A 25,606-nucleotide genomic window follows, 5' to 3' on the forward strand; every position below is an offset into this window, starting at 1 on the left:
GGTCAGTTCACCCAAGAGAGCTAGAGCCGGTCCAAAGAGCGCGAGAGGCGCCGCGGTCTTGGCCAGTTTGCCTCGAAAAGGGCATAGAGGGGACCTGGAGAGAACGTACCTTCTTAGACTTTTTCCTCAGCGTATATCCTCGGTACCAGCCTAAAGAAAGAGAAAAGACGTGAGTAAAGGATCGCCCGCAGCCTCCCGGCCCGTCGAGCTGCAGAGGAAGTGCAGACGTCGAGAGGAAGCGACCGCGTGCCTGGCACGTGCCAGGCCCCAGCGGGAGCCCCCAGCCTCCGGGAGGGGCCGAGCTCAGAGAGCTCCGGCCACGCGCCTAAACGGGGGCTGACGGGCCCCCTCCGGGCAGTGGCTCCGCCCACCCTCCAACGTCCTGGCATCTCCTTTGCTGGAGGCTGGCAACAAGGATGCCCGCACGGGCGTCTAGAGAAAGAGCCAAGAGGGAAAGTGCTGGAGACGAGGACGTGGCACGACGGAGGGCACCAGCCCGGCGACTTCCTCGGCAAGAAATGACGTCACTTTTCCATGAAAATAGCATCTCTGCGCTGTGCTTCCGCTTCCTTCCGCCATTCACTCATGCGACAAGTCCTTGAGCACAGCCTCTGCCTGCTGTTTGGGAGGACGGAGAAGAGCAACAACAACTGGCCCGGAAGGCTCCCCGTGTGCCAGGGACGGTGCCAAGCCCTTCCCAACTATTGCCTCATCTCTTCCATCTCAGAATCAGCACCGGGTTTGGGTTCCAAGGCAGAAGAGCGGCCGGGGCTAGGCCATCGGGATGAAGGGACTGGCCCAGGGTCGCCCAGCTGGAAGGGTCTGAGGCCAGATTGGAACCCAGGACCTCCCATCTCTGGGCCCGGCTCTCTGGCCACTGAGCCACCTTTTTCATCTTAATAACCAAACACAGCCCCTCGGCTCAAGGGGACCTCATTCTCGTGGAAGAAATGGCAGGGGTGCAAAGGCATAAAGACCCGCTCTATGGGGCAGAGAGGGGGCTCAGTGGATGGAGAGCCAAGCCTGGAGGCAGGAAGTCCTGGGTGCACATGTGACCTCCAACCCCTTCCAGCTGTGCTACCTAGGCCTGTCCCTTCACCCCCACTGCCCAGCCCCGTGCCGCGCTTCGGCCTCGGAGAGGGTCTACAGTAGTCCTTCTAGGGCAAAGGTGAGGCTGGTTCTCAAAGGCTCTGCTTTTAAGGCGGATCAAGCAAGCCCACTTCAGAGCACTGACTAAGCATCTACTCGGTTCCAGGTAGATGCTAGAAGGGGCCGTAAGACGGACCCTTGAAAATGGAAGAAGGGCATTCTGGGAAGATGCCACGGGCTGGTTCCCGAAGAACGTGATTGATGCTTCTCCCCCAGCCTCCCGGGGGTCGGGCAAAGCCGACTCTCCTCCCTGACCGCACTCTGCGGGCACACGAGGAGCCCGAGCAGGCAGAGCGGCAGGCCAGGGAGGTCTGGGAAAGGGACGGGGATCCCCAAAAGGCTCTGAGACTCCGCAGATATGTGCGTGCTCTACCGTTTCCTTCTCCAGCTCATTTTACAGATGGGAAAAGGGAGGCAAACGGGGTGAAGTGACGTGCCCAAGGTCACCCTGCTAGCAAGTGTCTCAACTGAGGAAGAAGAGTCTTCCTGATTCCCGGCCAGGCCTCCTATCCTCCAGGCTATGAAGCTGCCCCAACTGTCACTTTGCTGGCTAAAATCAACAGCTACCTTATAAAGGAAATCATTCACTAAAATAAGAGTCCCTTTATTATCAAGATGGCGTGTATTGCTCCATTTTGCTCATTTTTCTCCACTTCTTTTTTCTTTAAAAAATTTTTAAATTAAATTTTTAAAATTAAAAACCTTTAAACATTAATACATTTCCAAATTATTCCTTGTTAAGAAAAGAGGCTCTATGCGAAGAAGAAGAATGAAAGTAAGAACCCAAGCTATCGACAAGATTTCTTCTAAAAGTAAAAGGAAATGGTGTCATAGCTCAGTGAAGAGAGAGCTGGCTGGCCTCAGGGTCAGGGTGCCAGTGAGGGTCCTTCAAACTCAAGTCTCCCTCGGTCAAGATGACCTCAGAGTCCCTTCTGCAGCTCTAAACTCTGAATGTGCAAAACCCCCAAATGATCCTATGACACAGGTGTGTTTGTTTCTGTTTCCCTTAAGGGTCCGTGACTCTCCAAACGGTGCCAAAACATCATGACTTTCCGCGGACAGTGAAGAGGAGCTTCGGCCCCGCGTTGGAGGAGCCACTTTCTGAGTTTAGTCAGCTCCAGTGACCGGAAACCTCCGCCATTCGGGCTGAGGGGCTCCAACTGTCCCAAATCTAACGACAGAACAGGTCAGGGGTGCCCGTCCAACCTCTGATCTCCTGTAAGGCGGGCATCTGCTGCCACTGCCTCACGTCTGTTTCCAGGCAAGGCCAAACCGAAGAAAACAGATTTCACAGATTCTCTATTTTAAGTGTAAAAGGTACAAATGCAATGAAACTCTCTGACAGCATGAGTCAGACACAGAAATAGCGGCAGTGGGACACTGGCATTTTAACAGATCTGTCGTGCCAGGAGGTGTTGGGGAAGGACAGACAGGCCTGTCACAGCTTGCTGAAAACATGGCGGCCCAGTGCCCTCATGCTCTTTGGACAAAGAAAATCTTTAAAACTGGGCTCCAGGGCCTGAGCTAAAGCTTATCCAAGGACTTCTGACAGTCACGTTTTAGATTGCACCATAGTCCCCGAAACATTCTTTGGCTCATCTGACAGGCAGCCCTGGAGCCCCCAGTGTTTATTTGGCCCTCACAAAATGCAGCTCATGCGAGAAGGTTGGAAATAAATGAGGTGTCTAGCAGTATGACCCTGAGTAAGTCACTTAACCCTTATTGCCTAGTCTTTACAACTCTTCTACCTTGGAACCAATACTTAGCACTATCTCTAAGAGAGAATGTAAGGGTTTTTAAAAAAAATTACATGGAGGAGATGGAGGGAAGAGGATGCTTCTTTCTGTGATGGTTCTGAATTCCTTGAAACTCTTCAGAATACTTCCATATAGGAGAGGCCCAAGGTTCTAGCTTCCTTTCCTTCCTCCCTCCCTCTGTCTCACTCCACCACCTATCAGTAAAATTCTGTTTATTAAGCTTGTACCTGGTACAAATGTCCACTCTGGTATGCTCTATCCATCATCCATCTGTTAATCCATCTCGCTACCTCTCTGCTTATCTCTCTATCCATCTGTTTATTTATCTGCTTGTCTATGTATCCATCTATTAATTTATCTACTTATCTATCTCTTTATCATTCTATATATTCATCTCTCCATCTATCCATCCACCCATCCATTCATCCATCCTTCCATCTATCCATCCGTCCATCCATCCTTCCATCCATCCATCCATCCTTCTATCCATCCATTCATCTGTCCTTCCTTCCATCCATCCTTCCATCTATCCATCCATTCATCCATCCTTCCTTCCATCCGTCCGTCCATCCATCCATCCATCTGTCCTTCCATCCATCTGTCCGTTCGTCCATCCATCTGTCCGTCCGTCCATCCATCTGCCCATCTATCCGTCCATCCTTCCATCTATCCATCCATCCATGCATCCGTCCTTCCATCCGTCCATCCATCCATCCATCTATCCATCCGTCCATCCATCCTTCCATCCATCCATCCATCCATCCTTCTATCCATCCATCCATCTGTCCTTCCTTCCATCCATCCTTCCATCTATCCATCCATTCATCCATCCTTCCTTCCATCCATCCTTCCGTTAATCCATCCATCCATCTGTCCTTACATCCATCTGTCCTTTCGTCCATCCATCCATCCATCTGTCCGTCCGTCCATCCATCTGCCCATCCATCCGTCCATCCTTCCATCCATCCATCCGTCCATCCATCCATTCATCCTCCCATCTGTCCATCCATCCATGCGTCCGTCCTTCCATCTGTCCAGCCATCCATCCATCCATCCATCCACCCATCAATCTATCTAAGCAATCACAGGAAATAAGGAAAAACTTCCTAATACCTACCTGGAGTGACCCCAAGGGGAAACAGACACCTTTAAAGGTTAGAGGTTCTCCCATAATGGAGACTTCTGTGGAAAGGCTGGCTGACTCAGCCCATCTGATATTTTACGGAAGGGAATCCTTTTATGGGTGTTCCTAGAAGCCTCAAAGGTCCCTCCCAGTTCTGAAACGGTTGTTGTCTGAAATGGTTGGCCATCTTGACCTTAGCTGCACGACCCTGCACAAGTCGCTTAGCTTTTCAATGCTAGAGGTGATTCTCCAAGATTATCCCTGAAGAGAAGGCTCTAACCTGCACTCATGGAGGAATCACACTTTGCAACGTTCCACACGTTCCAAAAGCTTGGCAGTCTTAAAGTGCTGCACAAGTGCTATTCTTAGCATTATTAGTATTATGGCTGTCATCCCCCCAAAGGGGGCAAAATCCCTCCTAAAACCCCTCTCTCTGATTTGGAGAAGAGAAGCAGAGCCACCCCCACCCCCGGCTATTAGCGCTTCTCTCTTCTACAGTGCCAGCCCAAACCCAAAGGTTTCCTGCCCCGCCGATGTTCATAAAGCCAAGGACATGGCCGTGCCCGCGCCTCTCCAAGCCCTCAAGGCACTGTCCCTGCTGCCACTCGCACCAGGCCCACCGCGGCCCCAGACCGCTTAGTACTGGCACGGGGGGAGGGGAGAAGAGATCCGAGGGGCTCCCCGTGGCACCACTGCAGACCAAACTGAGCCCCCATAATCCATCCCGCTTCAGAGCCAAAGCAAGCCCAGGAAGGAGAGAGAGCCCACCGAGTCCTCTTTTTAAGTGGAGGCTGAATAAGAATTCAGCACGGCCTCCACTTACAATGGAGATGCTCTGAATGTATAAAAGGCCCGTCACTGCGGCAAAGAACATTATAAGCTGAAATAAGGCCCTTGTAGAGCTGAGGTGCTCTTCAGAATATTTTATTTAAATGATAGCAAAGCTCTCCACTACTCCAGAGAAAGCAAGCAGAGGACTAGCATTCACTAGGCAGAAAAGGGTTCTTCAGGAAAGAAAAGCTACTCTTGCACGTGGGAGAAGCAGCAGCCCGCCACAGCGTTACATGAGTTAGGTGTGGCACCCCGGGCAGCGTGTGCCTGGCAGGGGAGGCGGCAGTAATCCGGGCAGCGCGTGCCCGGCAGGGGAGGCGGCAGCAATCCGGGCAGCGCGTGCCCGGCAGGGGAGGCGGCAGCAATCCGGGCAGCGTGTGCCCGGCAGGGGAGGCGGCAGCAATACGGGCAGCACGTGCCCGCAGGGGAGGCGGCAGCAATCCGGGCAGCACGTGCCCGCAGGCGAGGCGGCAGCAATCCGGGCAGCGTGTGCCCGGCAGGTGTAAACCTTAAAATTTCTTAGACATATAAATGTTGGAAATTTCACCATTGGGAAATTTCATACTTGAAAAATTTCCTATTGATAGTGGGAACTCTATTGGAATGTGAACCCCATTGGCATGGGAGGTTCCTCCTCCTCCCTTCTTAAGATTACTTTAGGACAGAAACCTTTTGCTGAACAATGGAAAGGGCTTTGACCTATGCTTAAGCATAGAACAGGAATTTCTTTGAGTCATGATTGATTTTAGAATTGATACAATAGAGATACTTGGAATGACAGAACCAGGTCTTGGAAATTACAGTCTCCACCCTACTCAGTCCTAACAGGATTTAGGAAGAGCTGCAGCCTAGATCAAAATTTAATTATTCCAATCTCTACCCTACTCAGGGAAACAGGATTTAGGAAGGGCTGTAGCAAAGGATCAAGATTTAATTATTTGAGAATATGACCTTCAACAGACATGTGCAAAGCCACAGACCTCTGGGCGGTCCTGGGTTAAGGTAGAGCCACCATTGGCACAAGGAAGACATGGACAGTGATTGGTAGATGTGAGAACTGAGGGGAGGGAACTTGGATGGTTTCCTTAAAGATAGAGGGGTCTGAGGACTGAGAGGGTTGGTTGGAGAGGTTTTTGGTCTGAGAGGTGGTGCTTTGAGAGTTGGCTCTGAAGGGAGCTGGAGGTGGAGGCCCCTGAGACTGTTTCTCCATTTTGGTCACATGAGTAATAGGGACTGATCTCCTTTCTTTGCCTCAGCTATCTAAGGGCTTGGGCCTTTTGGCCCAGCCTAAACAGAAGGGGTATTTAAGCCCTATTCCCTTCTCTCCCCTTTCTCTCTCCCTCTCTCTCTCTATCTCTAATTCCTTTCTTCCTCCTGTTTGTAATTAAACTCTATAAAAGGTTGACTGCTGACTTGAGTTTTCATTTAGGAATTACATAGCTGAATTCCTTGGCGACCTTAAATTAATATATATCAGTCTTTTAAAGTGATTTTCCTTGTCACACAGGGGAGGCGGCAGCAATCCGGGCAGCGTGTGCCCGGCAGGGGAGGCGGCAGCAATCCGGGCAGCGTGTGCCCGGCAGGGGAGGCGGCAGCAATCCGGGCAGCGTGTGCCTGGCAGGGGAGGCGGCAGCAATCCGGGCAGCGTGTGCCTACCTTCGAACGTTTCCAAGATGTGCACGGTGTCCCCGATTTGCAAAGAGAGCTCATCAGTTCCTCTGGCATCGTAGTTATAGAAAGCTGAGGAAAAGGGGAAAAGCTATTAGCAAACACAGAAAGCCGCCGCCCTCCACAGAAGCCACTCTTGTCATTTCAGAACTGAACGAAAATCCGCCGCTTGTTCGGGCAGAGCTGCGGAAAGCCGCCTCTCGTTGTGGGCCTTTCCGAGTCCATCTAGGCTGCATTGGAGGCACAGGCCAGGCTCCTGCCTCCAGAAGGTGCCTGGTGGGTGGCTCAGAGCTGGAGGGACCAAGGAAAGACAGGCCGGCCGATTCCCTGGGATGGCGCCGGCCAAGCATGGGAAGGAGAAACGCCCCAAAAAGCATCGTCCCAAAGAGCTTGATTCCCTTCCTCCGGTTGCTGCCTCCCGGGTCCGCGTCAGCCCTGTGGCTTAGGAGGCACGAACAGGTTGGCCCCTTTCTTAGCATCATTCCTGCAGCTTTCCAGGACAGCCGGACCATGGCAGCCCCCCCAGGGCGTCTGGAGATACCAAAAAGCCCCTCCACGGCCCCACCTGAGGGGAGACAACCCGAGCAGAGAAAGGCTCTGGGGATTCAGTGTAGAGGGGGCCGAGGGCTCAGCAGAGGGAGGCCTGGGCGGGGGGGGGGGGGGGGCTAGAGGGGCCCAACAGCCCCCCGCAGATACCCGGGACGCTTGTCTTTGCCCGCCCTCTCCACGTCAGGCGGCCAAGCATTCATGGAGCCCCAGCTGGGCGCTGGGCACTGTACTCGGCACCCTCACGAGCCATGAGCCCGGAGCGATGGCAGGGAAGGGTCCCCTGGAAAGGCTCCTGCCCAGAGGAGCCAAGAAGCCCGAAGGTGGAGGAGAGCTGAGGCTCCTCCTGGGTGCCAGGCCCCGAGCTGGGTGCGAGGGATTCAGGGAAAGGCCAAACCAGCCCCCGCCCCCCAAGACCCCCCAAGACCCCCCAGGACCCCTAGCTGAGCAGGCAGGGATGAGGAGAGAGCGCGCCAGGGGGCAGCAGCCAGGGGAAATGCCCGGAGTCGGGAGATCCAGAGACCAGAGTACGGAGAGGGAGGAGGAGGCGGCTCTCTATGTTTGATGCTGCCACGGCCTAGGAAGGCCCATCTGACAGCCTGTGAAGGATGCTCACGGTCCCAGGCAGGGATGCTGAAGGAACGAGTCAGAGAGGAGGATGCATAGGAGGAGAGGAGGCCGGGGAGGACACAGGTGGGATGTGCGGGATGAGGGGGAGTGAGACAAGGAGAGGGATGCTTCGGCACGCAGCAGGCACCTCCAAAGGCTTAGGGATGGATTACATGTATAACTCGAGGCCAGCCTTGGCTCCCCCGAGTGTCCTACGTGACACCCCAGCGCCCAACTGTCACTGGCAGGAATGCTCTGCTTCCCTCGATCTCCACTCCAGCCTCCTTAAGGCTCGATGGAGAGGCTGCCTCCACTTTCTCCCATCTAAATCTTGTTTGCATGTCCCCCACCCCAGGTGCCCCCCATTAGCCTGGGAGCTTCTGGAGGGCAAGGATTGGCGTTGCTGTGTCTGGCAAGGACTTTTGGGGAGTCCTTTGTGAGCAGGCGCCAGGGGGAAATCTGACAGTTGTGACAGGAGACGGAGCTCATCCTGCGTCAGCAAACTATTTAGATGCCTACTTTGTGCCAGGCGCTCTGCCACGTGACATGCTTGGCAGACTAAAGTATGACATAAATGTCAGCTCCCGTTATTAACATGCTTAGATCCGGGCCTCCGACGTACCTGCTGTAGAACCATGAAATTCCTCCATCTAAGAGAAAATCGGCTACCCCAGAGGCCGCTTCCTATTACCAATCCCAACAGAATCTGGGTTTGCTTAGCCATCTGTCGTCCATTCAGAGAATGCTACGAGATGAGTATTTATTTCTCCAGGGTCTAGACAAGTCCCAGCCCCGTGAAATGTGGCATTCCCCGACCCACTCTGGAATGACTCTGCTCGTCTTCACTGGCCCTACAGAGAAAATCAACGAGGCACACTGGACCCATTTCAGCATCTGTAGGGATCAAAATGGCAGCTCCAGTCTCAGGATCTTTACATGTCAATGGGATTGCCCAACAGCCTATCATTTGTGCTAGAGAACGGAGGTTTTGAGTTACTCCTCTAAGGACACCAAACCTGAGGACCAAGAAAGAGGCCTGCCTTGGGAAGGGGAGGACAAAGCGTTCAATCTCAGACCTGGGTCATCTTCAACAAGAGGTCTGACCTTCCAGGGCCTCATCAGAGGTCTCTTCCTGCTCTAAATGTCAGATTCTCCCTGCATCCGGAGACAGCCCCAGGCCCAAGTGCACTCCCATCTGGGTACCAGTGTGACCTTGGGCAATTTGGGTATGCCTGAGTCAGCCTATTTACCCCCAAGGTGGGAGGGAACTGAACCCTAAAGCCAGGGAGGCTCCTGTGAACTGCCCAAGAGATGCTGTGGAGGGAGAAACACCAAGATGATAACTGGATGGAGAAGAGGGCTGAGGAAGAGCAGGGGACAAGCCTAAGTCTGAGGTTACAAATCTATCTGAAAAGCACCAAGCATGGCATCTGGCATACAGCAGGATGCGTCCTAGCTGTGTGACCCTGGGCAAGTCATTTAACCACCACTGCCTAGCCCTTAGGACTCTTCTGCCTTGAAACCAATACACAGTACTGATTCCAAGACGGAAGGTGAGGGTTGGGGGAAAAAGAAATCACTGATAACTTTGGGGAGGGGAGATTTTCTTGAGTCATGGAAGTCAGGATACAGACCACAGGGGTTGAGAAGTGAGTAGGAAGGACAGCAAAAGACATAGAAGGTACAGGGAGCAGAGATGATCCTTTGGGGAAGAGAGATATAAGACAATAGCTGAGGGGATGGCAAGGACAAATGAAGGTCTAAAAAGACTCGGGCCAGTCAATGGGCATCAGGGAAGAGGCCAGAGAAGAAGAGGGAGAAACTGAAGATGAGAGAAGAGAAAGGAATGAGGGGAAAAGGAGAAGGAGCCTCAGAAGGAGAGACAAGGACATAATGCCATCAGTGTAATGGAGTGGTACGGTGTAATTAAAGTCCATGCATTCACAGAAGAGTGTACAGAACCTGGAAGAACCTGTGCGAAATAACGCTAAGGAAAAAATCATCATAATACATTTCTTATTTAATTTGAAAAAGAAGAATGAGCGAGAAGCAGCCCAGAACAGATTATATGTACTAATTACAGCGGGCTTGAAGAAAAAGCATGAAGACATAAAGCCAAAAAAAAAAAGTGGATAAGGACCCAAAGGGATGGACAGTCCAGCTGTTGTGGACATTTTATTTGCTCAAGTTCATTTATTCAAATGTAAATAGCTGTAAAGCAAGTTCATTTGGTCTAGCTGCTGGTCTTTAAAGTTAAATGGCTAATAAATAATTAATTTCTTTTGCAAACTGTACAAAAACCAAGTGAGAATGCAAGAACAGAAGCAGGAATAACAGGGGTAATGGGGCCCTCTGGGAAGAAGCCTGAGCAGGAAATCTAAGAATGTTAGCTCAAATCCCTATTATTCTGGGACTCAGGCTGAGAGACCAGGGTCGAGTCATTCTCCCCCTCTGACCTTTTCTATATGATGAGAACAGTGCACGGGGCTATCCCCTACAGTCCTTCCCATTCCTGACCCTCTATTAGGTCTGGAGGAGACCCCAAAAGCTATCAAATACAACAGTCTTATTTTCCAGAGGAGGAAACTGAGGCTCCTGGTGCTTAGGTCCCCTAAGGTCATGTAAGGAAGAAGCATCATGGGATGGTCTGACTCCAAGCCCCCTCTCTGTCTCCCAAGTCAGGGCTTGCTGGCCACCATGCTGCCTCTAAATATGAAGCAGGAAAAGTTAAATGTTGGACCTGGAGATCTGCTAACTTTTCTCCCCTACCCCCACCTTCCATCCCACCCGACCCCTCCAGGGAATTGCTGCAAGCCCCTCAAATAAACCTTGGTTGGTCTACACAGGACACTGGCCTCTGTGGGTCTCTCAGCAACAGCAGCAAACCCAGCACTCATAAACTCGGACACCAGAAAACATCCCCATAAACCCACATGCAAACCTCAGAATGCTATGGAAATGCGGGGTGGGAGTAGAATTGTCATCAGGACAGAGATGCTGAATGGCTCTGGCCCTTGGTCCTTCATACTTGAAATCTTCTCCCTCCCCATCTCTGCCTTCCTTCTCGTCCCAGCTGAAGTGGCACCTTCCCCAGCCCTCCTTGGTCTTTGTGCCTTCTCTCTGAGGGTAACCCCAAAGTTGGCCCGTAGAGATCCTGTTTGTACACCCATCCTGTTGTCTCCCCCATTAGGCGACAGGAACTGGCTTGCCCCTTTCTTTGGGTGCCTAGCTCTTAGCACAGAGTCTGGCACCTATTAGGCCTTCTTCCCTTTCCCACTTCCATCCAACAACCATCTCTCCAGGGCTTGCAGGTTTTTAGAATGCTTTCAACCCAACTAAACAGTTGGAGGGAGGGAGCACAAGCAGGAAAGATGCCAACCTGCCCTGGTAAAAGCCATGTCCTTATCCAGGAGTTCCTTCTATCCATTCAGTCACAGATCCAGGCTCCCCATGTCTAATCTCTACCGCTACAACATACAAAAGCAAATCTCTTTTATCATTTAAGTATTCGGCCACATTTGAGACATCAGAACTTTGGAAATCCCTACCACACTCTACACAGGAGAACTCTGAAGATCCCAGGCAGGATGGCAGGGGGTTGTCTTTGAGTCTAGCAGGCTATGAATAGCTCTTTGGGTCTGCCTGGCCTTGGAGAGTGCACACACACCTTGGACTACATGAATCCTGAAGGTTGGAGTCCAAATGCTGAAGGTGGATAAACCCTCTCCTACCTTGGTGCTGGCAGCATTGTCCTAGCTTGGGTTAAATGCACAGAATAAGCCATTTCTTCCTCTCAGTGCCAGAAAGCCCAGAAAGAAGGCCTTCAGCATCTTCACGTGGGAGTGGTCAATTCGGATTAACATATCTCTCAAGGCTTACCCTACAAGTGTGGAACCCTCTATCTGTTCACTCAAGAGTGCTCCATTCAGGGGCCCAGGCCCCAGGGCCCAGGAGATCTTTACTAAATGTGTGTTGAGTTCATGGAAGCTCCAAGGGCTGTTCTTGAAAGGAGCTTCAGCATCCAAACCCAGCCCATACTGGGGCAAATTCTGTGACTAAATGGGTCAGGCGGGATGGAAAAGGAAATGAGAACAGCCACAAGGACAAGGAATACCCCGACGTGCCTATATCAGAAGCAGAGACAAAAGGCAGCCCACCTCTGTTCATAGCTCCTAGTTTTAATAATATCTAAAGCATCCTTCTAGCAGCAACATGCCCTGTAGCAATGTTTCATGTAGAGTTTGGATATGAGAAGCAAAGAAGTGCTATGAATAATTAAAGGCAGGAATGGGAAAGGAGGGGCTGTAATAGGACTGATATTTATATATATGAATGTGAGTGGCTTCCTTAAAGCCCTCCAAAAGCCTCCCCACAGCATGGAGGTGGCCTGGTCCTTATAGATCATGTCAACAGAACCCAAGTTCAGCCCCTGCCACCAAGCACAAGTACTTGATAAGTGACTGGTGAAAAGCCACCAATCCAAAAGCCTTGAAGAAAGAAGCCTCCATTGGGGGCAGCTGGGTAGCTCAATGGATTGAAAGCCAGGCCTAGAAACAGCAGGTTCTGGGTTCAGATGTGGTCTCGGACACTTCCTAGCTGTGTGACCCTGGGCAAGTCACTTGACCCCCATTGCCTAGCCCTTACCACTCTTCTGCCTTAGAACCAATACACTGTATTGACGCCAAGACAGAGAGTAAGGGTTAAAAAAAAAAAAGAGGCCTCCATCCAGGTGGGCTGGGAAGACCTTTTCCTTTGGAAGTCTGGGAGTATCAGCTCCTCTTTGGAGGGTTAATTTCAGGCTTGGTCTTCCCAGAAGGCACTCAGGCAGCCTCAGTGATACATCCTAGTGCTTCATCAAAGTCATTTCCACTTTTTCTGGGCAGAATTCTCTCAGGTTCTTCACATGAAACTTCTGAGTCAACAGTTCTAGAACAAAAAGTGAACTCAGATCCTCTAGGCCAAGACTTTCATTTAAAAACAAAGAAGGAAACTGAGGCACAAACAGGAAAGTGACTTGCCCAGAGCCAAGGGTCAAAGACAATCATTCTCAATCTGGTCCACTGACTTCTTCATTTCTATTCTGATCACAGAATTTCAACAGTTAATTTCCTTGGTCATTCAAGGTTTGATTCTGAGTTCTGAGAAGGGGTCCAGGGGCCTTAGAAGGCTCCTGCCAGAGAGGCCCCAGAGAAGAAGCCCAGCCTGGGTCCTAAGCCTCCACAGTCCCCCAGAAAGACCCCAGTGACCCAGGGTGTGAGTACACAAGAGGCAGCTCCAAATAGGTGGTCTATTTCTATTTCTATTTTTAGCTTTTTGAACCAAGGATAGCTGGGTGACCCTGGGTAAGTCATTGAACATCTCTATGCCCTGCAACAACTCTCCAAGAGTCTAAATCAGATCCTGGTTGTTGAGGTGCATCAGTGGAGCTTGTGGCCATGGGTGGGAATTCTCCCCTCTGAAGAAATCACAGTGGGTGGGAGAAGACCAGAGAATGGACAGGGGACATGAGCTGTTATGTCAGCAGGTCAGAAGCCCCAGGGGGAATGGCTGCTATTGTAGGTGGTAGGAAAATGGGAGCTATCCATCAAGGTATCATTCCACTTGAAAAAAATGCTGCTGACCCACAAGCAGGAACATATCATGGGCCTTATGTTGATTTTGCAGTGGGAGGGAAAGGGCAATGGGTCAACAGCCACAGTCATCATCAGGGGCTGAGAAACTGACCTGGGTCAAAAGAATCCGACTCACACCTCCCAGGACTTTCTGAAGGGTCAAAACTGCCCCACAGGCACATTCCAGTCCAGTCCTGGCCTCTACTCTCTGCCTGTGTGACCTTGGTCAGGTCACCTAAACTCTCTGGTCTACAGAGAGAATGCAGAAAAGGGAAGAGGTCACACAGGAAGAAGTGGTCAAGGTTGACATTGGAACCTGGGTCTTTTGACTCCACATCTGGATCCTGCTCCCCTATCCCATGATCTCCACTCCCAGTTAGGTCAGGCGCTTCCCAGGTCTTATTCTCAGTTTCCCTCTGTGTGACCAAACAACCACCAGATATCGGCATCTCGGCAGTTCCATGATTAAAATGAAAAGTTTGGGGAGGCAACTTCATCCAGTGGAAACACCACTGACTCTTAAGTGGAAGAGTCTAGTTTCAAATCCTTCCTTCTGCTGATACTGTATGACCTTGGGCAAGTCATTGATCATTCCTGGACTCCAGTTTCTTCAACTATAAAATGGGAATATCGGTCTAAGGGACTGTTTCAGTTCTGACGACTCCCCATCATGAAACTGAGGACCAAAGAAGGGGAAGAAAGGGGAGCAAGTGGCCCCCATTCTGTGTTAAATCATTTTACTATCATTTTGTCACGTAAAAATAATAATCTGCTCATTCTGTCTGTCTAGCACAATGCCAGGACATAGCAAAGGACAGGGACAGAACAACAGCTCTGGTGTCTCAGGCCCCACATTCGAGGTCTTTCTGCATCAGCCTCTTCTGCCTGTAACCTGGCCAGGTCTCGGGCTTTCAGCATTTATTCAGCAGCTAATGTGTACCATGCAGTGTGCACATAGAGGAAACCAAAGAAAATAAGGCAGCCCCTGTTCTTGTGGAGCTCACACTGTATAGGAAACAGCACCCCCAGAAGTAATCTACATGGCATATTCCTTCTCGTTTGTAGATCTATTCTGCACTCCGAATCCTTTTTTCACACACACACACACATATCTAGACATACAGAATTACCAAATCAAGGCGAGGCAGTGGGCAGAAGAGGAGATGACCAAGAAGGCCTCGGAGCTGGCAGTCCTGAGCATCTCCACCCAACTGGGCCGCTGCGAGACCCCGAGGGGCATACGAGGATACGAGGCTGATAAACAGGCCTTCATTGCTAGAGGTCAGACAAGAATCCAGTCATTCTTGTAACGGGCAAAACAAGGGAAGGATGTCAGTCCCGGGCCCTGCTCTGGCCCTCCCAGCAATGTGCCGGTCTTGAAGCTGGGTGGGTGTTGGGTAAGACATGTGGAATTCCGGGCTCGCTCTAGCTGGGGCTGACCATGAGGTTACCTTCCCTCCCACACTGTGTACTACCAGGACGCTCTCTTCCAATCCCATGGGTCCCCCCCCACCCCCAACGAGGAAGGCCTGATGCACCAGGGGCAATTCTGTGTCCAGCATTAGCTGCTTAACCCCAGGCCCAAGGCGGCGGAGTAAGCCAAGGCTCCCCAACAGCCAGGCAGGCACCACCACGCCCTGGGTCCTCTGAGCCCCTGCAGCTCTTTGGGAAGCAGGGGAGGCCTTCCTGTGCCTTGTTTCCCCCCTTCTGATGACTTGCTAATGAGCTTCTCCAACCCCACAGAAAACCCAACACAGAGCACTCAGTGTTCCAGAGCCTGGTGAATAAACACTGGGAATGCATGCGCCTGCCTGGCGATGCGCCCAGGGCCACTGCACAGGGGAAGCGGGCCATCGTCACATGGGGAGGGAGAGACCAGGAAAGGAGACACCACAAGGGCAGGTGCTCGATGCCTCACCTGCGAGACAGGAAGAAAGCAGGGCCCTCACGGGAAGCGCAGGCCTTCTCGGGCCATGTCAGGGGCCCCAGGCCCAGCGCCAGAGAGACCCAGGGAAAGTGAGAGCTCAGGGCCAGGTCCTGGGCATCTGCACCAATCCCACTACCCAGAATGCACGGCCTCGCTGTGGCCCACAGTCAGATGGAAGAGGACCCAGGAAGAGAATGGCCTCATCCTGGGGAGGGAAGGAGCTGTCGTACGTACTCGCCTGTGGGGAGCGTGACGAGGAATCGGGCTACACGAGGGCCCACAGCCCCTTGTTATACAATGCCTTGGGCCTCCTGTCTGAGGAGGGCCATGGCTGAGGGTCCTGAAGCAGCATCCTTCGATGCCGAGTCCGAGACGTCGGGAGTGACTCGTGCCCTAAGAAATGCTTCCGAAGAGGAAGACAAGTCCTCCCACCCGCCCATCTGAATGGGGCCAAGAAAGGAGTCGAGGGCCATTTGGCGGGGCTGTGGAGAGGGAGATGAGGCTGTCATGGTGCTGCTGGTCGGGGAGGGGAGTCTCTCCTTGGGGGTAGCCAGGCAGTACCAGCACTGTCACATGTCGGGACACCGAATCCCAGACTGGACCTTCCCCTCCCCTCAGACCCAAGAGACTCCCGAGGAAATGTCTGCAAAGGACAAGAAGAGGAAGCCCAAAACAAGCCTTTAGAATGAGAAGAAAACGAGTTGGCCTTCCGGGAGGCCAGGGATCCGCAGCAGAAAGGACGGACAGGTACGAGGAAATCCAAAATGTCGGGATGGGGCCGGAGGAGGGAGCAGCACCCATGGGACCAGCAGACAATAAAAGTGAACTGAACGTGTGACGCTGTGGGGAGCACAGACGTCTTGGGGCCAAGAAGACGTTGGTTCAAATCTCACCTCTGACCCGAGTATTCTACTCTCAGAGCAGTGGTCTCCTCTGTAAAACGGGGCAGGGTGATAGAGCAGGTACGGAAGCCTGGGTTCCGGTCGCACCGCCTCTGTGCTCCGAGCTGGGCAGCCTCTAAAGCTAAGTGTGAAAGAGGAGGGGTCCGGGTGAACCAGTCGAGGGTCTCTGCTCACCCTTTCCCTCCCCCAATGCTCGAGCTGCCTCTCACAAGATTGTCCAGAGGCTCAGGGCACTGAGCTAAAACAGTGGCGGGAGAGCCAGGCCTGGAGTCAGGGGACCTAAGGCATGGCCTCACTGCGTGACCCTGAACCAGTCACTTGCCTCCATAGCCCTGGCGGCTCTTCGGCCGAGGCCCCGATCCCTAGGAGGGATTCCACGACCGAAGCGGAGGGTGCAAAAGATGGGAATCTGCCCCTGCTCTTGCCAAGGTGCCTCGGGAGACTCGCCATCGTTGCAATGCAGACTTCAGTGTCTTCTAATAAAACAGAGCACGGCTCAAGGAGAGCGGCGGCCGCTCTGAGCCCCATTTCTGGCGCATTTGTCGTTGAGAGCAATGCAATAAAAGGGACTGAAGGGAGGAGGGAGAGGCGCCCTGGAAGCCTGGAGGCTGCCACCAGCATGGCCGAGCTGGGCACTAGTGAAGGAGGCCGCGGCTCCCCTCGGCAGGCTCGAGGTAGGCCCAAGAGCTCCTGGACCTTCTCTCCGGGCCGCTCCGCCGCTTCTTCGTGCCAGAGGAGAGGCCCGTCTCTCAGCCACTTCCCAGCTCTGTCACCCCGAGACACTCGGCCTCTCCCAGGCCTGGTGGGAGCATCCAACGAGATCAAGAGGCAGGCGATGGTTCGGGAGCTGGGAAGCGTCTTAAGGCCAGATTTGGACCCAGAACCTCTGCACGGGGCTGCCCCGGGTGAGCGAGGCGCGCTCTTAAGCACAGCTCTTACCGAATTTAACTCAGTGACGCAGATGGCCTCGGGCCCACGAGAACCCAGAACCTCGAGGGGGAGACCTGTCCGAGCCCCCCTCCGAGCCGGGCTTCTCCCAAACCCTAGGCACGCCGGTTACCCCTCTCTTTAAAAGGGGGTTTGGGGCCGTGTACTGACAGCAAAGGGGAGGCCGTGCCTCTGCTACGCTCCATCGGGAGGCTCCGTGTCTTGGGGGGCCTCCCACGACCACCTGGACTTCTCGCGTTCGCTCTGAAACAGAGCCAAGAAGCAGCTTCAGGGGTTCCAGTCAGGTGCGGATGGAGCTTTCCAGACTGACCTCAGCCAGAACGCCCAACAAGCTGAAAACAAAGCCGGGGGAGCTCTCTAAGAGCCCCCAGGTCCCCGAGGATGCCAGCCCGGCAGGAGGTGTAGACGGGCCCCAGAAGGGCTCCTCCTCCGCTTTTCTCCCCTCTGCTGGGTCAGCCTCAGAATCATGGAACGCCCACTCAGGGGATGCCAAGAGAATGCCAGGCCGGCACAGGCCAGCCTGGGCCCCTCTGCCATGGCCCTTGTCGCTGACGCAGCTGAAGCATTTGCTGAGAAGAGCAAGGGCCGCTGCCGCTCTGCTGACTTAAGGTCTTCTGACTCCCACCACTGACCACCAGCACTCCAGGAGAGCGTCAGGAGAAGCCGGAGCAAGGTGGGGGCAGAAGGGAATCCCTAGAGCGCTCCTCCTCCTTCTTCCCGAAGCCCCTACTTCTCGGAATCAGTAGAGGTTTCAAGGCTAGCGAGCGGGAAGGGCAAGGCAATGGGCTGCGGAGAAGGACCTGAGGCCCACTGGAAGCCGGGACCTCCTGTCTGCAGGCTGGTGCTCTCTCTAGCTGCCCCATCCCGGTCATCTTGTTCCTCAGGGACTGTTTTCAGAAAAAGGACCAGAAGGCTACTATTTTAGACCTAAAAGGGGCTGCAGCTGGGGGAAAGGAAGCGTTCCGAGGTAAGAACTGCCTTATTTCTGTCTCTTTCTGGGGCATCCTAAGGACATAATCAATGCTTGTTGGCAGACTGACTCCTCGCTTGTTGGGGTGGCCAGTGGGGCCCCAAGAGGAAGAGCTAATCAAAGACAAACCAGGGTGGAAAGCAATTTCCATGTCCCAGGCTAGCGGCATTCCCTCTGCCCCATCATACTGCTTCCCTTCTGAGAATCCACATCGATCGGATGCTCCGGAAAAATTCCAGATGCTCCGAAAGACTCACAGCGACCCGGACCCGGGGCAAATGCTGTCCACAGGGCTTCTTTCCAGAGAAAAGCACCTGCTTTAATAATAAATAATCCTATTTGCGACAGGAACTTCTCTTCTTGTGCTCTTTCTTCCAAACAACAATAACGACGGCCACATTCCTACAACTCTGGTTCTACATTTTGGCCACTGAAATACGCTCTGGCCAGATCGAGGCAGCTCTGACAATGTTACAGATAAATGGCTGATCGGCGTCCAAGGAAGCATCTTCCACACTTGGAATTCCCAACCCCGGCTCTGATCAGCCCCCAATAAGTCTAGCCAGCACATTCCTCCGAGCCATCCATCATCCAGACAGAGAACCGTCCCAAACTCTACCTGAGAGCAAGTAAGTGCTCCAATGGGATCCCATTGTTATGGTCTGATGGCAGATGAGGAATTCTCAGAAGAAATCCAAATGATCAACTAGGAGAAGCCAGGCTGGCTGTGAGGCCGAACCTCCCATTCCGCACCTGGAAACGTGAGCACGGGGTGGGTAGACGAGCGCGTCAGGGCCTTCCAGAAAACGAGTCGAGCACCCAGCCATTGCACTGCCAAGCAGACGCTCCAATGTGGGAGACAAGAACACTCTCTCGGACACCCAAATACGGGAGCACCAAAGACTGGGAAATGGCCTGCGGACTCTGTTGGAAGGACTGAATACCCCACGGGATTAATGGAGTGGAACTGGAGGGTTCTGTAACCAACAATGACTACAAGAATGCTGAGGCCCGTCAAGAAAAAAGAAGCAAGAGAACAATTTGCGCCATGACTATGACAATGAAAATGAAAACAGCATGAGAAGCAGCTGAACTCGGGCTCACTGTCATGAATAATCTCGGCTCCTGGGAACAGATGATGGAACGGGAGCCTGCGGGGGCAGGATGCTGCATGTGCTATCGGATGGGCTCGGCTTTGGCGGCTGCTCCCGCCAGGCTTTACAGCTCCTCTTTGCCACCAGCGGAGGGGAGGAGAAAGGACTGATATTTTGAAAAAGAAAGAAAGGCAAAAGGCTTCCATCACCCGAGACGAGGCCTCAGCCAATGGTGGCAGAGCACGCCCAGGCAGCACAATAGGGGAGCAAAGAAAACGCTCTACCTGACAATCACTGGGGGTTGTTTACCCTTCTGCTGGCTTCTTCCTATCTGTGGATTCACGATTACATCTAATCATCCTCCACAGAACCATCTTGGTCTGGTTACAAAACCACACCAGGAATGGCCCGGGCTTTCCTCGTCTTTACTGATAAGATAAAAATTTAGCGGTGACTGTTATCCTGACTCTGGTTCTTGTCCACCAGGAAGAGACTCTACTGAACAGACAATGGTACACAGGCCCAGGAAGAGATACAATACAAGAGGCTAGGAAAGAGGCCCCTCAGTCGAGAGAGAGTGAGAGATTGAGGAATTGAGAGTGAGAGAATGAGAGCAAGAGCAAGAGAGGAAGGGAGGGAGGGAGGGAGGGAGGGAGGGAGGGAGGGAGGGAGGGAGGGAGGGAGGGAGGGAGGGAGGGAGGGAGGGAGGGAGGGAGGAAGGAAGGAAGGAAGGAAGGAAGGAAGGAAGGAAGGAAGGAAGGAAGGAAGGAAGGAAGGAAGGAAGGAAGGAAGGAAGGAAGGAAGGAAGGAAGGAAGGAAGGAAGGAAGGAAGGAAGGAAGGAAGGAAGGAAGGAAGGAAGGAAGGAAGGAAGGAAGGAAGGAAGGAAGGAAGGAAGGAAAGGGAAGGGAAGGGAAGGGAAGGGAAGGGAAGGGAAGGGAAGGGAAGGGAAGGGAAGGAAGGAAGGAAGGAAGGAAGGAAGGAAGGAAGGAAGGAAGGAAGGAAGGAAGGAAGGCAGGAAGGAAGGAAGGAAGGAAGGGAAGGAGGGTGAGGAAAGCTGGGCCACCAACACATCCTCTTCCTAAGCTGAAGTTGAATCCAGTGAATTCAGATCTGGCTTCCATCACCTTGATGGCAGTTACTACAATGGCAGACTTCCCAAAGCCATCACCAGCTCTCATCCTTTCATTCACTCAAGATGGGAGGTCTTGGGTTCCAATGTAGCCTCAGACACTTCCTAGCTGTGTGACCCTGGTCAAGTCACTTCTCCCCATTGCCTGGCCCTTACCACCTTTCTGCCTTAGAACCAATGCACAGTCTTGATTCTAAGACAAAAGGTAAGGGTTAAAAAAAAATAGCAAGAAGCAGTGTGGCATAGAGAGAAAGTCTTGGATCTGAAGTCAGAGGACAGGGGTTTGAACCCCAGCTCTGCCATTAGTCATTTGTGTGGCTATAGGCAAGTCACTTCCCTAACCAGGGTCTCCGTTTCCCCATCGGTAAAATAAGGAAACTCTGAGGCTCCACCTGACTCTGAACCAATTTATGGCAAAGATGACAAAAGAGAAGCAGCACCTTCGAGACTCCCCAGCACTGGCCTGGGAGGACTGGAGATGGCTGATGCTGATGCTGACGATGCTGAAGATGCTGAGGATGCTGATGTTGGCAGCACTGATGATGCTGATGCTCCCAAGGTATAGCAGGGATGAGTTGGAGGTCCAGAACAAGGTTTCCCTGTCTGGGCATGGCTCAGGGACCCCTGCTTCTTGCCTGACTCTATTGCTTGGTGATACGGCAGGGCATCTGGGGTGGGGTGGGAGTAGAGGGGAGTCAGTGGGTAATAAAACTGATGCCCCCAAAGAGCAAACAGCATCAATGAAACATTCCAAAAACAGACCGTGGTGAAGTGCATGAAGGTGTTCAACAAATGGGCAACTCTGGTGGCCACGTGTTGGCTTTCACATAAACCCTGAGACAGAAGTTCCTGGTCTCACATTCAATCCTCTTTTCTATTCTTTTCTGCTAAAATGTTCGTGTTTAAGTCCAATTTTGTTTTAATTAAGAAGGTGGGGAATTGGCCTTAATGGCCCCGGGGGTCCCTTCAAGCTCTAATTCTACGATCCTATGATCATTTGCTAAAAATGCAGGAAATTAAACCCCAAAATTAGTTTAAAGATGACACATGAATGAGAGGAAAGGAGATCTTCCTTTGTATAGGGCCTTGCCCACAGTAGGCCTTCAAAAGATGCTTGTTGAAAGGAGACGACGAGGGGCCAGTGATCGTCCCTGAGGTGCCAAAAGGGCATGGCGTGGGACAAGGGACACATGTGTGAGAGGGCCAAGCCTCAGTGGCTGCTCTCTACATCCGCCTTCCCATAGAGAAGAGCGCCGCGACTGGAGGCGCCCCCCCCCCCTACCTTCACTTGCCTCTCTGGAGGGCCTTCCTGTCATCTTGCTTTGAACAGATGGTGACAAAAGGTCTGAGGGCAGCCTCTTCAAAACAATCTCTGCACAACTTTTCACTTGCTCATTTGGTTTGTCTGGGGTTCTGGCTTTATAAGACGATCCCCCCAAATGAACAATATGGAAATGGGTTTTGTGTCATAATACAAGTATAACCCAGACGAATATGCTGGTCAGCTCCGGGGGGGGAGACAATTTGGATCATATAAACTTATGTTGAAATTTATTACATGTAACTGACCAAAAAAATTTTTAATCTTTGGACTTTTACCATGGTGTGGAAGATAACAATCAATAACCACGTTTTTCAAATAACACAAAGGCACTAGACGGCACCACAGTGCACCGAGCGCAGGGCCTGGCATCAAAGACCTGAGTTCAGATGGGACCTCAGACACACTTACTAGCTGAATGACCCTGAGCAAGTCATCCCACTGCTACCTGCCTCAGTTTCCTCATCTGTAAAATGGGAATAATAACAGCAGCTAGCTCCCAGAGTTCTCATAAGGACCAAGTGAGGAAATAGGGGCTGTGTAGAGTGCCTGGCCCATCGTAGATGCTATTATTGTTTTTACCACATCTTGAGACACTGTAGACAGTGATCCACCACAAAAGTTCAAAGGAATGGTGGGTGATTCTTAGTCATTCTGGTCATCTAATCCTAGCCATAAAAGCTGTCAGGTAGACAAGGAAAAAAGGAAAAATGTGAGGCCATCAATTCCTTCCACGCTGTGCCGAGCGGAATATTGAGCCAGCTACGAAGAGTTAGGCTTCCAGCAGGTGGAAAAAGAGATAAAGTCGATGCCCATCTTTTAGGAGGAAAAAAATCCATCCACTGTCGATGTAAGCGCGCTGCTCATTCTCATTCCAATTTACTGCTCTGGGTCAGCTATCCGTGATTTGTTTTCGATAAAGCTAAAAACTCATCTTGCGGTATTTGCAGAATTTATTAGGCCCGGCTCCTGCAAGAGCGATTAAGAGAAGCGCCTGATGGTCCTCGGCTTCCGCTGGCAGAGAGGACGCTGAAATACGGCCCTTTAGCGGTCGCCACGTCTGAACCCACAACGGGGCCATCCCCTGCCCTCGGCCATCTTCCCGCCAGGCCCCATGGGGACGGATGGCCTTTCCCTCTCTTCTCCCCAATCCCACCCCCAGAATCGGTCCTCAGAAGTACATGATGATTCCCTGGGATCCATTTACCACTTGGGGATGGTGCGCCCTGACCAAAGCAGCCTCCACACGCACTGGCTTCCTCTGCAAGATGCTAAGAGCCGGGGAGACAAGGACTGTCCTGCCTTCTGGCACATCGTTGAGGGTCTCCAAAATGATTTTTCTTGGATTCACTCACCTGAAGCCTCCCTAGAAAAGATCTTCCTATTGGATCAGAATTGCTGGGAAAACGGCAAAGCCATCCACCAGAAAGCAGTGTGGACCCAACAGTGGACCGCACATGGGCCAGAACAGGCCCAGAATGCAGCTGGGGCCTGAATGCAAAGGTCATCCCATCACAAAATTAGAAGAGGCCAGACCGAGCGCCTTTGGCAGCTCTGCTTAGGGGAAAATCCTTTCTCAAACAAAGGATAAAGGAAGGTGGCAAAGGGGAAAAAAAGACAATTTTGATGACATGGAAGCAAAAAACGTTTGCATGAATAAAATTAATGCAACTAAGAGAAGTTGTCAAATGAGAAGAGAAAGTGTATCAAGTATCTCTTATGCAGATATAATATCCAAGATCAATACGCAATTATAGGAATCTAGAGGACCAGAGTCTGCAATCCAGTGCCAGGCCTCCTTGCTGCCCCATTGCCTGACTCCGGGCATCTTCACTGGCAGTCCCCTCCCCCCCTCGCCTCCATCTCTTGACTTCCCTGGCTCCCGGACATCCCAGGTACATCCAGCCTTCTGTCCAAAGTCTTTGCCAGGCTCCCACAAGCGTAGCGCCTTCCTCCCGAGGTTACCCTGATGGGTCCTGCCTGTATCTGGGGTGTATCCACGAGGACCTCGAGGGCACGGACTGTCTTCTGCATTTCCCTGCATTTCCCCACGGAGAGGTGCCTGGCACAGAGTCGGCGCTTAATAAACGCTTCCTGACAGACCTGACTGACAGAAGTTGCTCCCCAATAAATGATAGAAGCAAACGGGCGCTGAGTGTCCGCAGACGCTGCAGGGACAACATCGAGGAACAGAAGGAGCATGACAAGCAAAGACGAAGATTGGTGCAGACTGCAGAAGATCCCACCCGAAGAGCCTCTGGGTAAGAGAAGAGAAGATCCAGGGGCCAAGGACCACGGGGGAAGGATCCGCTCTGCGGGGCCCCCAAGGACAAAATGAGGCCTGAAGGGAAGAAGGTGCCCCCCCCAACTGTGAATCTTGAAATTTCTCAGACTTGTGAATGTTAAAAAAATTCCCCATTGGGGAATTCTCCATTGGAACAATTCCCTACTGGGACATTCCCCATTTGGAAAGTGAGAACTCTCCTTAGATCAGAAATGGGAGGACCTCTCCTCCACCCCTACTTAAGACTGCTTTAGGGGAGAAAACTCCTTGCTGAACAATGAAAGTACTTAAACCCATACTTAAGCCATGCCTATTTTTAGAAAGGGGTGCTAAGTACCTATAAAGGCCAGGCTTTATACTTGTGAACTTGAGAACTTACTCAGAGCTTTCCTGATGTGAATTACTCAGAAGTTTTAGTCTACCCAGAAAAGGTGAGAGCAAGATGTGAATTAAGAAGGTGATAACAAAATGTGAATTCAGAATGGCCAGTCCTTTGAAAAACGTCTACTGTGATTGGTGGATGTAAGAATTTAGGACAAGGACAATTTAGGACAAGAAATTAGGACAAAGGAGAAAATGCCCTATATAAGGAGATGAGAAATCTGAGTAAAAAAAAGAGTCAGCTGGGAAAAGCTGCCTTGAAGGGACTCTCTCGGAGACAGTCGGAACATTCAGATTCAGGATTGAGCTGGTAAAAGCAGCTGAGATGGAGCTGGCCTGGTGTCACTAGAATCCTTGAGCTTGGACAGATCTTGTGGTGAGTGATTAAGGACTGACTGATCTCTCTCTCTTAAGACTCAGGTCTAGGCCATGTTGGCTCAAGGCCCTTCATACTTATTCCTTTCTTACTCTCTCTCTTTCTTTAATTCCTCATTGTATTATTAGTTAAATTCTCTATAAAACCCAGTTGACTTGGGTATATTCATAATTGGGAATATTTCCCTGGCAACCACCTTATATTTGATTTTAAAACAAGACACTGTAGTGAAACATATTTCCTGCGGTCACAATTTACTCACCCACTCTTATATCTACTACAATTTATATCTTCCACTATTTTACTCACTACAGTTTATAACCTCGACCATTTTAACTCTTACAGTTTAAGGCATCCACTCTTTTAAATATAAGTTTATGGCGACCAATCTTCAACTCTTTTAAATGCCACACAACATAGCCTGACCTTCCAGACCAGGCCTGACAAGGGCTCCTCAGGCGTCCAGCACTTCTCCCAGCCATCGTTCCTTAACCTCCACCTGGGAGCAGCCTCTGGGGAAGAGGCCAGACTCTGTCTGGGGGAATGGGGAAGAGAAGCGCGTTTAGCACCGGGTAATGGGGGGGGGCGTCCATTCCCACTCTTGTGGAGGAAGCTGTCGCCGGCGATGATGGACGCCCTGGGGAGGGGAGGGGCCGCACCTCTTGGTCTGGCTTCAAGATCGATTCCTGGATCCTTCTCGCTTCCTCTCCTTCTCAGCGTCCTCAGGCCAAGAGGCGGATGAGAAATAGCCCTGGAGAGGGAGCAGCCGGAGCAAACCCCGGGAAGGAGAAGGGACAGAAGACGTCACCATCATCCCTGTCTAGACTCAATCCCTCAAGCCTTCTGGCCCCAGGCCAGGCTGCCCCAGCGCAAAGCCATTTCTCTGCAGTCTGGGCTAAGCCAAGGGGGGCCGCCCAGGCTCTGGAGAAGGTGTGACACCCCTAGGGGCCCCCCATCAGCCCCCAAAGCATCAGCAAC

At 52.0% G+C, this 25,606-nt stretch overlaps 1 protein-coding gene across 1 annotated transcript in view; it reads right to left on the reverse strand.

The window, feature by feature from the left end:
- The window catches only part of LOC103102080 (dedicator of cytokinesis protein 1-like), a 138,445-nt gene that overhangs the window by 99,462 nt on the left and 13,377 nt on the right, over nt 1-25,606 (reverse strand). Inside the window, exons 2-3 of the mRNA XM_056815042.1 lie at nt 6,517-6,600; nt 110-150 (exon numbers count right to left, since the gene is read on the reverse strand). Of these exons, the coding sequence (XP_056671020.1) occupies nt 110-150; nt 6,517-6,600 (125 nt within the window). The remainder of the gene's footprint in view (nt 1-109; nt 151-6,516; nt 6,601-25,606) is intronic.

This window comes from Monodelphis domestica, chromosome 1 (assembly GCF_027887165.1).
Source record: "Monodelphis domestica isolate mMonDom1 chromosome 1, mMonDom1.pri, whole genome shotgun sequence".
NCBI classification, from domain to species: Eukaryota; Metazoa; Chordata; class Mammalia; order Didelphimorphia; family Didelphidae; genus Monodelphis; species Monodelphis domestica.